This window comes from Bidens hawaiensis, unplaced genomic scaffold (assembly GCF_021521415.1).
Source record: "Bidens hawaiensis isolate Kalapana, Puna unplaced genomic scaffold, B.hawaiensis_p1.1 tig00011475_1, whole genome shotgun sequence".
NCBI classification, from domain to species: Eukaryota; Viridiplantae; Streptophyta; class Magnoliopsida; order Asterales; family Asteraceae; genus Bidens; species Bidens hawaiensis.
Window position 1 is genome coordinate 480,300 of NW_027491898.1, and position 17,278 is coordinate 497,577.

At 35.9% G+C, this 17,278-nt stretch overlaps 1 protein-coding gene across 1 annotated transcript; it reads right to left on the reverse strand.

The window, feature by feature from the left end:
• Positions 1 to 83: 83 nt before the first annotated feature.
• Positions 84 to 14,887, reverse strand: LOC143538123 (putative serine/threonine-protein kinase PBL7). The gene is made up of 7 exons (XM_077031745.1): positions 14,761 to 14,887; positions 2,861 to 3,199; positions 2,216 to 2,463; positions 1,034 to 1,419; positions 620 to 752; positions 404 to 493; positions 84 to 277 (listed from the first exon to the last, which is right to left on the reverse strand). The coding sequence occupies exons 1-7, from the start codon at positions 14,885 to 14,887 to the stop codon at positions 119 to 121; spliced, it is 1,482 nt and encodes a 493-aa protein (XP_076887860.1). The 3' UTR covers positions 84 to 118.
• Positions 14,888 to 17,278: the final 2,391 nt, after the last annotated feature.

Here is a 17,278-nt window from a genome sequence, read left to right on the forward strand (position 1 = left end):
TCAGTTTTGTAATGAATGAGTAATTTAGATTAGTTTAGCCAATGTATCGTTTAATGCTTTGAAATTTGAATATAACTGAATATATGAATTACCATACAAATTAACAACCAAACGGCCCCTACGATCTTGGGCTAACTCGTTTACTAAACCTAAAAGAACCGGTGGAGCAGCCAAAAGATATGCTATGCACTATAGGAATCAACGACTGCACGACATCTGTCATCAAAGGTCGATAATCAGCTGCGGTTTGCACGCACATTGCTGCAATAGCGGCTACCTGCGGTTGAAACAAAAGACTTTGATTGATAATCCCTCAGATTGGAAGGTAAAGTTGAAAAGTTACTTTTCACGCTTTTACCACCTCTACTTCATCATAATTTAGCATGAGTCCAACCAAACTAACCTGAATTAGATCCTTTCTTGAAAATTGTCCATGTAGATTAGGATCAATCATCTCTACAACCGCAGCCCTATTCGTTAATCTTGGAAGAGCCTGGGATCGACCAAGTTTAAGACCCGTAAAGCGCAAGGAAAAAGATAGGTGTTTTGCTTTTTAGAAAATGCGGAAGCATGCATGTAAATGTAAATGTAAATGAATAACATGAATATACCAACTTACCCACGAGACGAGGACATGCTCCCCGGGTGGGCGGTTAGTGTCAATAGGTACGCGTCCTGTTAAAAGCTCTAGCAAAACAACTCCGTAGCTATAGACGTCTGACTTAGTTGTAAGTTTTCCGGTTGAAGCGTATCTACCATCATCAAAATTTCAAAAACAAAAAAGGTAAATCAGTTAAATGAAAAATTAGCAAAAAAGAAAATAGTCAAAACAAAACACATCATATTGACACACCCAACAGTTTACAAAATATAAAATGTTTCAAGCCAGCCCAACCCAACCCAACCCAACCCAACCTTATCTGGCCCGTTTAAAAAGTACATGTTTTGACATGAACCCGTTTTAACCAATGACTCAAAAGACCCATTTAAAAAAAATACGACCCATGACTCAAAAGATGATCGAACAACTCACTCTGGTGCCAAATATCCAGTAGTTCCAAAAACACGGGTCGATATCAAGCCATTGAGCTTGTCCGAACCAATCTTGACCAACCCAAAATCAGATACTTTTCCTTTGAAGTTTTCATTCAACAAGATGTTGGTGGATTTAAAATCCGCGTGTATGATCGATGGCGTGGTGTGCTCGTGGAGGAACTCGAGGGCTCGTGCACAATCGAGTGCGATTCTCATTCGGATTCCCCAACTTAAAAGTTGAGGTCGAGCGTCACTAGGGTGGAGACGATCATAAAGAGTACCATTTGGTATGTATTCAAATACCAGAAGCTTGTGTTGGTTATCAGCACAATATCCAAGAAGATCCACAAAGTATGGGCAATGCAAACGAGTTAACAAATCCACCTGCATTTCATATATTTATCTCAAGGACCGGGTCGAACCTCGACTAGGCTCGAACTTGGCTCGTTTAACTTACAAGAACTCGAGTTCGAGCTGTGCCTATATCGAGCTCTGTTTCTAAAACTCGATCTCTGCCTCTCCGGCTCTTTTGAGCTCTATATCTAAAATTCAAGCTCAGGTCATGAGCAATTTAATTTTCAAGCTTGAGCTCCACTTGGGCTAGGCTCATTTATTATCAATTAACTAAATTATTAAATTTTTAACTATTAAATTTATGCATACAATTTAATTATAAGCTTTATATATTATGCATACTATATATTATTTTGTATTTTTATCATAATTTGACTGTACAATAATAATAACTATTATTTTAATATATATATATATATATATATATATATATATATATATATATAGTTAATTACAATAAATAGAACTATATAACTAATATATAGGACTATTTAGGTTTATGAGTCAGTTTGAACTCTAATAATGAAACTAGGACTTGGCACTCATTTATTAAACAAGTTAGTTTAAGCTCGACTCATTAAATAACTTTTATACATGTATAATTTTACATGATGTTTAACCTTTTTACAACTGAAAAACCATTGTGACAATGTGACGTCACATTTGCCGGTTATAAGTATGCAAAAAAAACTTAAAAGTTCCTTACGTTTTGGTGCAAAAAAAAAACTTTTCTAAATAACTAAAATAAATGTCATGTTATCATAATTATGTAACCATATATGTAGAGACTCGTTCAATACAAAATGAATTTTAAGTAAACTAATACCTCTAAACGAAATGCGCGTTCGCCTTGTTTGCCTTCCCTGTGAAGCATTTTAATGGCGGAAAGAGTGCCATCACGCAGCATCCCACGATAGACATACCCGAAGCCGCTCTTACTCACGAGATTAGTTTGGTTGAAGTTGTCGGTTGCCGATTGTAGCTCTTTGTATGTGAATACTTGAACCCCTTTAGATGTGGCTGACGGCAGGCTGCATGGGCTTCCTCTATACATACATCCCTTCTTCTTCATATCTAATAATTAAAATTAATGCTTTAATTTTTTAACTTTACATTTACATATATAAATAAATATTTTAATTAATTAATTAATCATCTACTGTTTTTCACTATTATATTATAACTTAAGTGAAGTATTTTAAACTTCAAGCTTATTTATCTGACGATATTTTACATTCACGTACCTTTGATATAGTATAAGGAAAAAAAATGCAAAATTACGAACTGAATGGTATAATAATTCATTGTTGTACTTATAACATTTTTTTTTTAATGTTCTAGCATCTTGCTAGGAGTGTTTTATTAATTATAAACCATCTTTAAATAATACCTGTTGTACCATTGAATAATAATACCTGTTGTACCATTGAATGTTATGATCTTTAAATAATAATAATAATAATAATAATACCTGTTGTACCATTGAATGTTATGATGCTATGGGCACTGAACATGCAACTTTTGTTGCCAACGGAGCTTCCACTCGGTTTTGGAGACTTGGCACGACGAAGAAACGCGACAATTAGAGAAATTGCAAGGAGAAAAATGACGACGAAAATGGGAACCAGCACCGCCAAGATGGTGGTTTCCGGTCGAATGTGATGGTGGTGGTGGTGGTGGTGGTGCTGGTTGTGATGGAGAAAACGACTCCGGCTGCCATTGATGCGGGCTACTGTAGGCGGCTCCCTTACGGTTGTTTCCATTGTTACCAAAACCAAAGAAGATAAGAGAGGGGATTTAGAAGGAGGGGCTGATAGTCAAGAACAGTGAGGTTTTATATTGTTAAAGGTTGTGAATGTAGGAATGTGGATAATAAGGATAGATGTTATTTGTTTTTATAGTTATGGATGGAAATAATAACGTTATAATATATAAGTTTTATTAAACCTAGCTAGTATGTTAGTTGGATTTTAATAAAAGTAATGATTTTTCTTCAGTATCTTATTCCAGTATAATGTGAGAATATATGACTTCATATAAATAGTTATACGTGTGTACTTGCTCTGAAAATAGTACGAGGAAACATACAAGAAATTAAAACACGAATTATCTAGAATTTATACTTTCTTTATCCTTACAAAATGTATTTCTTATTCAACATATTATATTATTTATACACGAACGAATACTTACTTTTTATTCTACCCAAAATATATATGTATATATTTGTTTACCAATAATAAGTGATGTTTGAAGGTTTTTATTTTTAGGCAGTTTTTCTCATTCATGTTGATAAGTTGTCTCCAATAAAGTATAATTAAGGTGTATTTCAGAAGGGGAGGGTGTCCATGATAACAAAGCGTTAGAGGTTCTTTAGTACCAAAGCTATAATAATATTGAACAAACATTTACTCCATCACTAGAAAAATTTAATGTTTTTTATGAAAATTTCCAACGCATTTCCTACGATTGCTATCACCTACACATTTCCAACAAAATTTCTACGGAAAAAGAGAATCATAAATTTGTAACAAAATTGTGGCAAGATAGCGACAAAAGACAATTGTGTTGGAAATGCCTAGCAAATATTTTACACAATTCCAAAAAAAAATAGTGACACACTTTTATTTAATATTTTCATGAGAAATGCCTAACAAAAATAAAACAAAATTTTATAATTCATAAATCTCTAAAAGTCTTTTTGAATACAACATTGGATGTTAACTTAATTGTTTAATGATTTTCTAGTATTAATTATAAGTGAATTAACAATATATCATTTATAAGTCAAGAAATCCAACACAATAACTACTTAAGTGGAGTTGGTAAGCATCTTTAGTTTGAAACATGAGGTCTTAGGTTTGAGACTTGTATCACACAATAATTTATTTTTAAAACTTTTTAGAAAGTGTTATCTTCATATGAAGATGGTTGTATTTAAAGAGAAACCGGGTCATGGGTTATAACATGACTGAACAGGTTCATGCTCATGTTCCTTTAATATATAGTTAGATTAAATTAGATTCATTCAAATGTATAACAATTCATTAAATGCATAAAATCCTCTATTCCTTATTTTCATTTAATTACCATTCTAAAATTGTATTAACTTATTCATATAAATTTAAAAAAACTAATCTTTAACCTTTTACATTTCAATATAAAATTCTTCATTAATTTTATTTTACAATCATTTAAATCAATAACAAAAGTCCGACTATATAAATCTATACCATGGCTAAAATCTTGAAAATTATTAAATGATGAAAATCATGGACATATCTTTTAACTTTTTTTATATACATGTATTTCAATTTTAATACTTCAAGTAATAATTTTATTTTTAATGAATATAAAATAAAAGTCATAAATAAAAAGTATTAAATAAAATAACTAATTTACATATTACATATAATAATTTTTATTTTTATTATAATTTCCACCCGTGTAGAACACGGGATATAACATAGTTATACTATATAACAATTAAGAACTTTGGTGCTACCAACCTATTGGACCACTTGACGGCACCATATTGGTCCAGAATTTTTTACTTTTTTTAAGTTCAGCTACCGTGTAATGAATACACTTGGCGGCACCGTATTGGTCCACAATTTTTTTTATTTTTTTTAACTTCAGCTACCGCGTAATGAATGTAACGGAAACTGACTGAACACCAAATTTTTTTGTTATTCCGATACCATCAAACGCAACGAAAAGTGACCAAATTTGTGTAGACTTACCACCTGTACAAATGCCACCATGTTGGTCTACCTCGATTTTTATATTTTTTTTGTTTTACGTAACGAACATTACAGAAATCGACCAAATTCGCATACACTCACCATCTCAACATCCAGGACCGACGTCACTTGGGTTTTATCAATGACCAAGTTTTACTAACATTTTTGTTTTAATTCAAGTACCGTAACGAACGTAACCAAAACCGACCGAATTCGCGTCGACTCACCATCTCAACTGTGACATTTGTCAATTTCGGATTATTTTATACTTGTATTCTTAATGTAAACCCGACCCATTTTGTATCCCGAACCTTTCAATATTATCAAAATGATGAATTGTTGTGTTATTTATGATGATATGGATTTAAATGAGTTGTTTAAATATTATAACTTTATAGTGTCATTGTGCAATGAGCAATCATGTCGCGCCTCGACGTTTCCGCCTTCATTGGTCGGGGTGTGACAGATTGGTATCAGAGCCATCGACTATAGGATAGGTGGTTAGACGTAACAGCCTAGTATAGTTTATGCTCTAGGGTCCCTATACGTGTGCTCATACGTGTTTACCCTACTTGATTGTTTATTGCATTTATTAATTATTTATAAACTTGTTTAAAAATCTATCTTATCATAAATGTACACATACACACACTTTTAATAGTATTCTAAGGTATTTTTACCTTAAAACAAAACATTAGTTTTTATATTGTGTTTTATGGATCACAAGCTTAACTTGGATCTTGTTATTTACAATCTCCTTAAAGCTAGGTTCTATAATTTGTTTTGTGACGACCGTAGGGAACGAAACACTTGATTCGATCATTTGACAAAAAGATTCCAAGAATCGAAGGTGATTTACTTACCTGGGATGATTGGGTTTAGTGTTGGTTTCTATGTCCAGCAACTCGAGTTATATGAGCCGACACTTTAAGTTGTCGTATGCGAGTGTTCCGGTCGCCTCCTTATTTTTGGTGTTGAAAACATAAAAGCCACGGTGATACGTGGACAAGTGTTTTTAACATCTCGTTGTATCTCCGTTTTATTGTATGTTATTATCATGATTTGAGTCAACAACATGAAAGACGCGGTGATACGTGCACATGTTCGACTCTATATATATTACTTTTACATAAGTTTTTATTGCCGGGATATCAAATCATGGTGGTTCATGTACGATTTTCCCAACTATATATATGTTTACAAGAAATTTTGTTGTTTTTTTTTTCGGAATATCAAATCATGGTGGTTCATGTACGATTTTTCCGACTATATACAAATTTCAACACTTCAAAACGTCCAAATTTTAAATTCTCGAAACTTTGAAACATATACTTATATATACGTTTTTATCATTTGGTTTATGTATAAACTTTATTTCTACTAACATTCTCATCCTTATGACACTAGGATTCACGTAAAAAAAATAAATGGTTACATACATCTTCTATTTTAAACTCAATGCTCTCAAACTCACTACAATTCTTTATAATTTTTAGAATGCCACCGGTACGACGCCACTACCGCTAGGACTCCAGACGCAAGATGGCCGCTTTAGTAGCCGGACAAGTCACCGCTGTGATTCCCAAACTCCTAACTCACTTGCAAGCAAACCAACCTCCACCCGTTGTAGCACCCGTTGAACCCACACCCGCTCCCTACTTGTATAAACAATTTACCGGTGCTAACCCAACCAAATTCCTTGGTACAAACTGTGCGATTACCTTGTTGCAATGGTTTGAAAATATGGAAAGTGTGTTCCGACACAGCGAGTGCCCCGAAGCGAAGAAAACTAATTTCGCTTCGAGCATGTTTGAGGAAATTGCTCTTACGTGGTGAGGTAGTGTTATGCATCTCCAAGGGGCGGAAATTGCCATGGCGCTTCCATGGACCGAACTTAAGGAACTCATGATGAAGAAGTTTTGTCCCAAACACGAGCTCCAAAAGCTTGAAGCCGAATTTTGGGAATTGAAACAAGAAAGTGGTGATAATGCCGCTTACTCGCTCCGTTTTAATGAATTAAGCACCCTTGTACCTCATTTGGTTACCCCGCTCGAACGTAAAATCGACAAATACATCGGGGGTTTACCCATGCTAATTCGGGACTCAGTCATGAGTAGAAAACCCGAGAACCTTGAGGATGCAATTACTCTAGCCGGTGCGCTATCGGAGAACCATGTTAAGGCGGGTACCCTAACTATCAAAAAGAAAAGTGATAAAAGCAAAACTGAACCCGCACCTCAAGCCAAAGTTGACCCACCACCTCAAGCCATCAACTACTCAAACTCTTCCCGCCACAACAACAAAAAGAAACCCAAACAAAACCACCAAAACTATGCCGTTACCCAACCGCAACCGCAACAACAACCCCAAGCTCCCCCACAAAATCGAAAACCCTATACCGGTACTTTTCCACTATGCAACAATTGTCAACTTCATCACCCATCTCACTTACCATGTCGCCATTGCACCATTTGTAACCGTTTTGGCCATCTAAATAACACATGTCGTTCCGCACAACGTACTCAACCCAACGAACCAAGAACCACTCCACAAAACACCCAAAACCGCTTTGCACCTTACCCGCAAAACCCTCCTCAACAACGCAATGCCCGTGGCCAAGGCTCCTTACCGTTTAGTCCCGTCGGAAATGCAAGAGTTATCAAACCAACTCGAAGAACTTTCCGACAAAGGATTTATTCGTCCAAGCTCCTCTCCTTGGGGCGCTCCCGTCCTCTTTGTGAAAAAGAAAGATGGCTCATTTCGCATGTGCATCGATTATCGTGAACTCAATAAACTTACTATCAAAAATCGTTATCCTTTGCCACGAATCGACGACCTCTTCGATCAACTCCAAGGCGCAACGTGTTTCTCCAAAATCGATCTTCGATCGGGATATCATCAGTTGCGTGTTCGCAAAGAAGACATTCCAAAAACCGCATTCCGTACTCGATATGGACATTTCGAATTTTTGGTCATGCCCTTCGGGTTAACCAATGCACCCGCGGTATTTATGGATCTCATGAACCGCGTTTGCAAACCGTTTCTAGATAAATTCGTTATTGTCTTTATTGATGACATTCTCATCTTCTCTAAATCTAAAGCCGAGCATGAGCATCACTTGCGTTCCATTCTCGAAGTCTTAAGAAAAGAACGACTTTACGCCAAATTCTCAAAATGTGAATTTTGGCTAGAGGAAGTTCAATTTTTGGGACACATCGTCAACGACAAGGGTATTCATGTTGATCCCGCAAAAATCGAAGCCGTCAAAGATTGGAAGACTCCGACTACACCCACGGAAATTCGATTTTTCCTTGGTTTGGCCGGATATTATCGGCGTTTCATCCAAAATTTTTCCAAGATCTCTTTACCCCTGACTTCCCTAACTCACAAAGGACAGCCTTATGAATGGGGATCCAAACAAGAAGAAGCATTTAATACTCTTAAACACATGCTTTGCAATGCTCCCGTTCTAACCCTTCCCGATGGAAACGACGACTTTGTAGTATTTTGCGATGCTTCTCATCAAGGTCTCTGTTGCGTTCTCATGCAACGAGGTCAAGTTATCGCGTATGCTTCAAGGCAACTAAAGGTCAACGAGAAGAACTACACGACTCACGATCTTGAACTTGGTGCCGTCGTTTTCGCACTCAAAATTTGGAGACATTACCTTTACGGAACGAAATGTGTGGTTTTTACCGATCACAAAAGCCTTCAACACATTTTTGACCAAAAAGATCTCAACATGAGACAACGAAGATGGGCTGAGTTACTTAGTGACTACGATTGCGAAATTCGCTACCATCCCGGTAAAGCGAATGTCGTGGCCGATGCCCTTAGTCGAAAGGTTAATGTCAAATCCGTCTTGCTTCTTAGCGTCACCGTTCAAACCGATCTCCAAGCCAAAATCTATCAAGCCCAACGTACCTCCGTTGACGAAGGCAACATGTACGACGAAATGTCATGTGGAGCCGAGCTTCAACTCGAAACAAAACCCGATGGCTTATTGTATTATCTCAATCGTTTATGGTTCCCGATCGCGATGACCTTCATACTTGCATACTCGATGAAGCTCACAAGTCACGATATTCTGTTCATCCCGGTGCGGATAAAATGTATTTCGATCTTCGTTCTACCTTTTGGTGGCCGGGTATGAAGAGAGACGTAGCAATGTACGTTTCGAAATGTCTTACTTGCTCTAAAGTCAAAGCCGAACATCAAAACCCTTTGGGTTACTCGAGTAACCACCAATCCCCATATGGAAATGGGAAGACATTGCTATGGACTTTATAATGAAACTACCCACTACACAAAAAGACAATGATAGAATTTGGGTGATTATTGACCGATTAACCAAGTCCGCTCACTTTATTCCAATTCGAGAAAAATACTCCGTTGAGCAACTTGCCCAAATCTACGTTCGCGAAATCGTGTGTCGCCACGGTTTACCTTTGACTATCATCTCCGATCGCGATGCTCGATTCACGTCTCATTTTTGGCGATCACTTCAAGAAACCTTGGGAACTCGTCTTGATCTTAGCACCGCTTATCATCCTCAAACGGATGGACAATCCGAACGTACGATTCAAACACTTGAGGACATGCTTCGAGCGTGTGTACTCGATTTCGGTGGGAATTGGGATTCTCACATTCCTTACATTGAATTCTCTTGCAATAACAATTTCCATTCTAGCATCGGTATGCCTCATTTTGAAGCTCTCTACGGTCGCAAATGTCGTTCCCTGATTAGTTGGAACAAAATCGGTGAAGCTGAAATTACCGGACCCGAAATGGTCCAAGAAGCCACCGACCGTATCGACCAAATTCGCAAGAACCTACTTGCCGCTAGAAGTCGATAAAAGAGCTACGCCGACAAACGGCGAAAACCGATCGAATTCAATGTTGACGATCTCGTCCTTCTCAAGGTATCCCCTTGGAAAGGAGTTGTTCGTTTTGGAAAGAAAGGAAAACTAGCTCCCCGTTTCGTAGGCCCATTCAAGATTCTTGAGCGAGTCGGAAAAGTAGCCTACCGACTCGAACTACCGGAAGAACTCACCGGTGTTCATCCAACCTTTCATGTTTCAAATCTCAAGAAGTGCTTAGCCGGAGGTAGTCTCCATATACCTCTTGACGAAGTACAAGTCAATGAATCAATTATTATGGTTGAACGACCCGTTGAAATCATGGACCGCAATGAAAAGAAAACCAAGCGAAGTCGCATTAAGTTAGTTAAAGTTCGATGAGAATCACGGCGTGGCGCGGAGTTTACATGGGAACGAGAAGACTCGATGAAGGAGAAATATCCATATTTATTTACATCATCTTAATTTCGGGACGAAATTTCCTAAAGTAGGGGATATTGTGACATTTTTCAATTTTGGATTATTTTATACTTGTATTCTTAATGTAAACCCGACCCGTTTTGTATCCCGAACCTTTCGATATTATCAAAATGATGAATTGTTGTGTTATTTATGATGATATGGATTTAAATGAGTTGTTTAAATATTGTAACTTTATAGTGTCATTGTGCAATGAGCAATCATGTCGCGCCTCGACGTTTCCGCCTTCATTGGTCGGGGTGTGAGATCAACACTAGGGACCTACAACACTCGGGTTTTACCGACCAAATTAAATTCGTTTCACACATTTTTTATATGTTAATTTTACGAATTTATCTTTTGCGCTTAATTCTGGTACCATTATGAACGTAACCAATACTGAGCGACTGTGCATCGACTCGCCGCCACAACGTTCGAGTTTAACGAACGCCCCGATTTTACCGCCCGAATAAACATTGTTTTAAATGTTAATTCTTTACAGAATACGCTTTGCCTGCTACTTTTTAAAAAAAAAATATTTTAATTTGACAAGTTTATTTTCTAGGTTTTGTTCCGGTACCGTAACGAACATAGCCAATACATACCGTATTTGCGTTGACTCGCCGGGTATTACCGAATGAATTATCCTTCGTTACCGTAACGAACATAGCCAATACAGACCATATTCGCGTTAACTTGCCGTTGCATCGCTGGGTATTACTGAATGAATTATCCTTTGTTATGGTTACAGACTTTTTAATATGTTAATTTTTTTATTATAAGTTATACGAGCGTCGAAACTGTTTTCAGCAATAGGTTAATTTTTTTTAATTTGTGTTGATATTTTAACGAACATAGCCCATACCAACTGAATCCGCATTAGTGCACTACCGCAATATGACAGGTACATAACCATATTTTAATTGTCCTAGCGCAACACGTCGGGTAATAAACTAGTTTATTGTAATTCATCATTTGGTTTACATGTAAAACCTTATTACCAAAAATAAATAGTATGATTAATGGAATCCTAAAAAGATAGGAGAGCTAAGGATTCAACCCTTATTTAAGGCTATGTGTTGTGCTTTAAGCCACCATCAAGATTCATCCTATCATATTGCACCACTTGGTGTTAACTGGACGCTATGGCACTGGATAAAGCCTTTGCTAAAGTCATTTGACCATGTTGTGGTCAATAGTGTTAGTCAAAGCATTTACTCCATTCCCATTCCCATTCCCATTCCCATTCCCATTAACACGTTACGGATAGCACCCCCGCTAACTTGAACCTGTTATGGTGTGCGAGAGTGGCGTGACAGCGAGGGGGGCAAGTTCCCCTACTGAAGCCCCATAACATACAGTCAACCGTCAACCGAGAGTATCTTACATGGATGGAGATGAGTTGACCTTGACACCAACAAATCAACAATGTAGGCATGCAGCTTAATAATGAGATCACTAGCTATAGCGACCACACTTTGAGAGTACGCACGCCACTATGTCTATATGCATTTAATTCTAGATCTTCCCTAGTTAGCCATTACTGACCCAACTAGTAGTGTTTCCAAAGTTCACCAAAATGGAGATCAGTAAGATCTGTCGGACCTCGTGTGGTACGAATTAAAATGAGGAGTTACCTCATCCTTGTACATTTTTACCCTTTTGGTTACATATTTAAATACCAAGATTTGAGATGCATGCATATTGTAACAAGTAACAATATCAAGATTTTAGATACTTCTAAGTTGAGACACCTGCCACCCCTCAAGATTTAGATATTTATTCTTGATTATTCAAAAACTAGCCATTCATGTAAATATAAGTATAAACACCCTTTAAAGTAGAATAACACATGCAACTCATATTTCTTTAAACAATTAAGTATTCTCTAATCTCTATGTCACAATTTTGTGAGCCTTGTTTACTTTTCTCATAGTCCGCTTTCTTAATTTTTGAGTCTATATCATTATCATTTACTTTACTCGTTTCTCTTTCTTTACATAATAAACAATTTTTTTTTTTTCCGATTATCATTTTTAATTTTAAAATCTTTGTTACTAACTATTTAATATTGTTTTATATAACAATGTAATATTGGAGTTTCTAGCTTTGTCATAAGGTATACATTTATAATTAAACGCATTTTATTTAATAGTACGAATAAAAATTATATTTTAATAAAACATCAATTTTGGTATTCCCTACATAGGAGGTCATAACTTTTCCAAGCACATGATAGTTTTGCCTATTTTGTCTCTTGTTTCGTTTACATGTGAGCAATGTCTCAGTCATGCTTGTATGTTTCCGCCCTATACATTCATATTATTTGTAATTTATCTACAAATGTTGCACATAATTTTGGATTCATTAATTATAGCTTGTCTTCATGTTTACAAAAGCAATAAGCATTCTCATGAAGATCTAAAAAGCATCTTGCCCAACCCAACATGATGCCTGCGGGTATCGCATGATGTGATTTTTTGCCGGTCTTTTGAATCTCTAGTGAATCACTGACTCATCCGATGATCGTCTCCATTCCATCACCACCATAAAAAAGAAACCCACCATAGATAATAAAACACTTTGATCAAACCTAGAAACCTTTTTTTTTCTTTTGACACAAGTGAAATCTGAACCCAAAAATCTCATTCTTTTTAAATAAATTCTTTAACTCAAATCAAATATTAAATAAACCATGTGGTGAGTGGTCTAAACTCTTTTAACATTTTAGTAGTAAATATAAAACCCTTTTTGGAGCACGTACATTCCAGACATTAAAAACCTAGTCAATCAAAAGAATAAACAAATCATTTCGGACTCTAAAAACTTAGAGTATGTTTGGTTGGAGGTAATGAAATGAAGAGGGAATGGAATAGGAGAATGAATGGAATGGACAAGGGAATAAAATTGATCATTACCATTCATTTGTCTTGTTTGGTTAACCTATAGGAATGAAATGAATTATTAATTTTTATTGTTTGGTATCCAAAAAAATTGTAGAAATGAAATAGAAATAATAAAAACACTCATATCTCAAAATATTTTTTAACCAAAAAAGAAAAAAAAAACCTACAATGGCGTCGGTGGTACCTTCGGCGACGAAAATGGTGGTGTCGGCGGAGTTGGTGGTGGTGCCGATGGTAGTGGTGGTGGTGGTGGTTAAGTGGTGGTGTTGTTGAGAAAGTAGAGTGAATGAGGAATGGAATGAAAAAAAAGAAGGGGGGGTGGGAAGGAATAGTTTTGATGGAATGAGATTCCATGTGTAATTGATGATTTCATTCCATTGAGCAACCAAACACTACTTTTTTCATTCTCACGTAATGAATCATTCCATTCCTACCGTCCTCCTACATACCAAACGCTACCTTAGGCTGATTAGGTTTTAATCCACTTTTGCATAAAACCTAAAACAAACTAAAAACTGTCTTTTAAGGATCCATTTAAGATAATTCGTTCTTGTAAATTTTGTTCCGGAATAATTTCTTTAGGAGGAAACTACAGAGATGGTAATGTGGTAAAACCATTTGGTTCTCTCAATGGGTAAGGGGTAATTCGTGTTTTTATATGTATCATCATCATCATCATCATCACTACAAGGATTTTGGCTTATAGCGACCACTATTTTAAGGTCTATAGCGACAACATGTTGTCTCTATAGGACTTTTTGGCCTATAGAAATGACATGCTGTTGTTACAACCTTTGTCTCTACAGACTCGTTGCAATAAGTGCCTAAAGTCGTCGCCAGAAGTGTGGTCACTATATGTTACTATCTAGCGACAACTTGTCGTCTCTACAAGTTCTTACAAAAATTTATTAAAAATAAATCAGAAACATTTATTTTATTTTATTAATATTTACTAAATTTTAAAAATATGTACATATATTAAATTACTTATGTTATAGCAACGGCTTGTCATTGCTATAAGTAAAAGCTTGTAGAGACAACATGTTGTCTCCATAGCTACAACCTTGTGGAGACGACATGTCGTTGCTATAGATAAAAGTATGTGGAGACAACATGTCGTCGCTACAGATAAAAGCTTATTGAAACAATAAGTCGTCGCTATAAGTCCACCTTATTTTATGTTTTAGTTTTTCTAAAAATTTATTTCCAGCTATTTAAACCTTAAAACTCTAATAATCAAACAAAAACATGATGAAACATTTCGAACCAAACTAGAAACCAAAATATCACAGCATTAATAGTGCGTAACAAACCAAAATGTCACAAGTTAATAGTGCATTACAAACCAAACTATCCCGAATTAGTCAAACTACAAACCAATAAAAAGTAAACAAGGCAGTTAACTATCTTCATCACCACTACTATCACCAACACGATCACCACGATGCTTACCACCTTGATATTTTCTCTCAAAGTCTTTACGAATTTGTTCAAGTTGTTGCTCCATTCGTTGTTGAAACTGCCGCTCCATGTCTTGTTGCATTCTCCTATGGCACGTTTCATGATCTCAATATAATCAATTGATGACGAGTCATCGGACTCGCCTTGCATTTCTGTGCCTCATTTTGGATCTTTTCCTACATTAAAAAACACAATTAACGTATGTTAAATTATTTACTAAATTTCAGCAGCATAGCTGTTGTAAAATCGATAACCAACATGATAAAATTATAAATAATCAACGATAACAATTCCCAAATTCCAAGAAATCGACTCTAAACGCAACAATACTATAAATGAACACTAACTTTTAGTCTATTGAGATCAATTTGCGTCATTTTAACCAATTTAAAAGTTGCATATTTTGAGTCGTTTAATGTGGAACCGGAATCTAATCTAAAAGGTGGATCTTTTAAATCTATTAAAGTGCGTTAGGGTAATTTGAATGAGTTAAATGACTCGAACCAACTTTAATATACTTAATATATCAATCTTTTATTTTAAATTAGTCAGATGACCCGATCCCAACACAATATATCCAATTTTTAGTTTAAATTAGTCAAAATAGCCCGAACTCACTTTAAAAGATTTAAATTTCTAACTTTTAGCGTTTTAAAGTGAGATCGGGTCAATTTCACCCACATAAATAAGAACATACCGAATTGTGTTTGATGAAAGTTATCTACTTACAAAGTCTGATCGTGCCTCATCATTTACCCATCCCGTGGTTTCCTTGCGATGTGACATTTCAAAGCTTTCAATACAATTCCCGTGTCCATGCAACTGTAACCACCAAAAGAATGCATATGTAAGCTGTCAAAAATTAGAACTACTAGCTTGCAACTGTAACTCAAGCTTGAAGTCGGTTTGATTCATACTGTTTTGTATATCTCAAACTCGGTTAATTCGTGCTTTATTTCTAAACCTCAAGTTCTCTTTTATGGTTTAAAAGACAATTCTTTTTTAATAATTTAGGAAATTGCAAATCAAAAAGCGGAACAAGTTTATTTAGGATGGTCAAACACCACTTCCTTAGTAAAAATCGTTCATGACCCGAGGTGAGGTGTTCTTTTGTCTTAAATGTAATTCAAAAACCATCATGAAAACTACATGTGCTTGATGCCCTGCCCAAGAGAAGCAAATTGAACAGAATCTACAGGCGGGAAGCGAAAGGTAATTACCTGATACACCGATCTTGTGAGATACATAGGGGTCGGAAGGACGTAAAGGTTGATATAAAGCAGGCCTAATCTGACCCAAGACTCAAAAAAACCATTAAACGGTTCAAAATCAATATATACTTTATCGTCACTTTTTATTCCCTACATCTCATATGCATATATAATTTCTTTATGAAGCATAGCATACTATATTAAAGTAAAAGATTATATATCCACCCGCATGACCCGCTATCATTTGGTTAGTCACGTATATACTTTGATCGGTTATGACATTAATACACTTTGCTGAAAATCACAATTTTATTAACGGAATACGCATAAACTCATATCAAACAATTTCAGAAAATTCTACAAAAATTCCATAAAATAACTTATGATGTTAACTAACTTCTTACTAACAATCATGTCGAAATAAAATGATTAAGATCCCGAAACGGCACTCGCAAGTGGGCTGACCTGGGTGCTAAAAATCCTCATTTTTTTTAATAAACAATTCACAAAACCACCATAAACGAATTCAGGAAAATCTATAAAAATTACAGAAACTCAATTATGATATTAAGTAACATCTGACCAAAATTCATACAAAAATAAACTGATTAAGGCCCCGAAACGATACCCGCAAGTAGGCTGGCCTGGGTGCAGACAGCAAGCATAATCAGTTTTACAAACTCGTTTAGTCATCTTAACTGAACTCATTTGACTTGAAACCTATTATAGGGTGTAGACAAATGTTTGAAGAATGTCGAATTCAAATTTCATATAAAACCGATACTGTTTAGTACCCGAAATGGCCCTCAACCCGTAACAGTAATAGACACTCGAAGCCAAGCACAAAGCGACTTATAATCTTAAGAGCTCCCACATTAACCACCCGGACAGAATGAAAGTTTATAATTTAGCTTGAAAGCATCTAATATAATGACATAAATGTCCCCAAAAAAATTTTGCAGCGCCGGTTGCGTTAGGACAGTTGGGTTGCGTTTCTGATGGTTGCAGCAAATGATAAATGACATAAAACAATAGCACACTATATTCTTTGCTTCATGTAACTCAAAAATTGGGGTTTAACATATTAACCGGAACTGATTCAATCAAATCCTAAAACCATTCCCTTTTGAATTTAATATCATTCGAAACCCTAAACGATAAAAAAAAAAAAAAAATCAAATTACCTGCTTAGAAGATCTGATTAACGGTTTTGAAGCAATCGAGGTGGATCATGGCGGCGGTGAGAGAAG

Excerpts from the sequence above, each read along its gene's own strand:
- LOC143538123 (XM_077031745.1), bottom strand. The coding sequence starts at position 14,887 with ATGGAGCGGCAGTTTCAACAACGAATGGAGCAACAACTTGAACAAATT. Across the intron at positions 494-619 it reads AGCATGTCCTCGTCTCGTGG|GCTCTTCCAAGATTAACGAA; the intron begins GTAAGTTGGTAT and ends GGTCGATCCCAG. Across the intron at positions 278-403 it reads CAAGAAAGGATCTAATTCAG|GTAGCCGCTATTGCAGCAAT; the intron begins GTTAGTTTGGTT and ends TTTCAACCGCAG.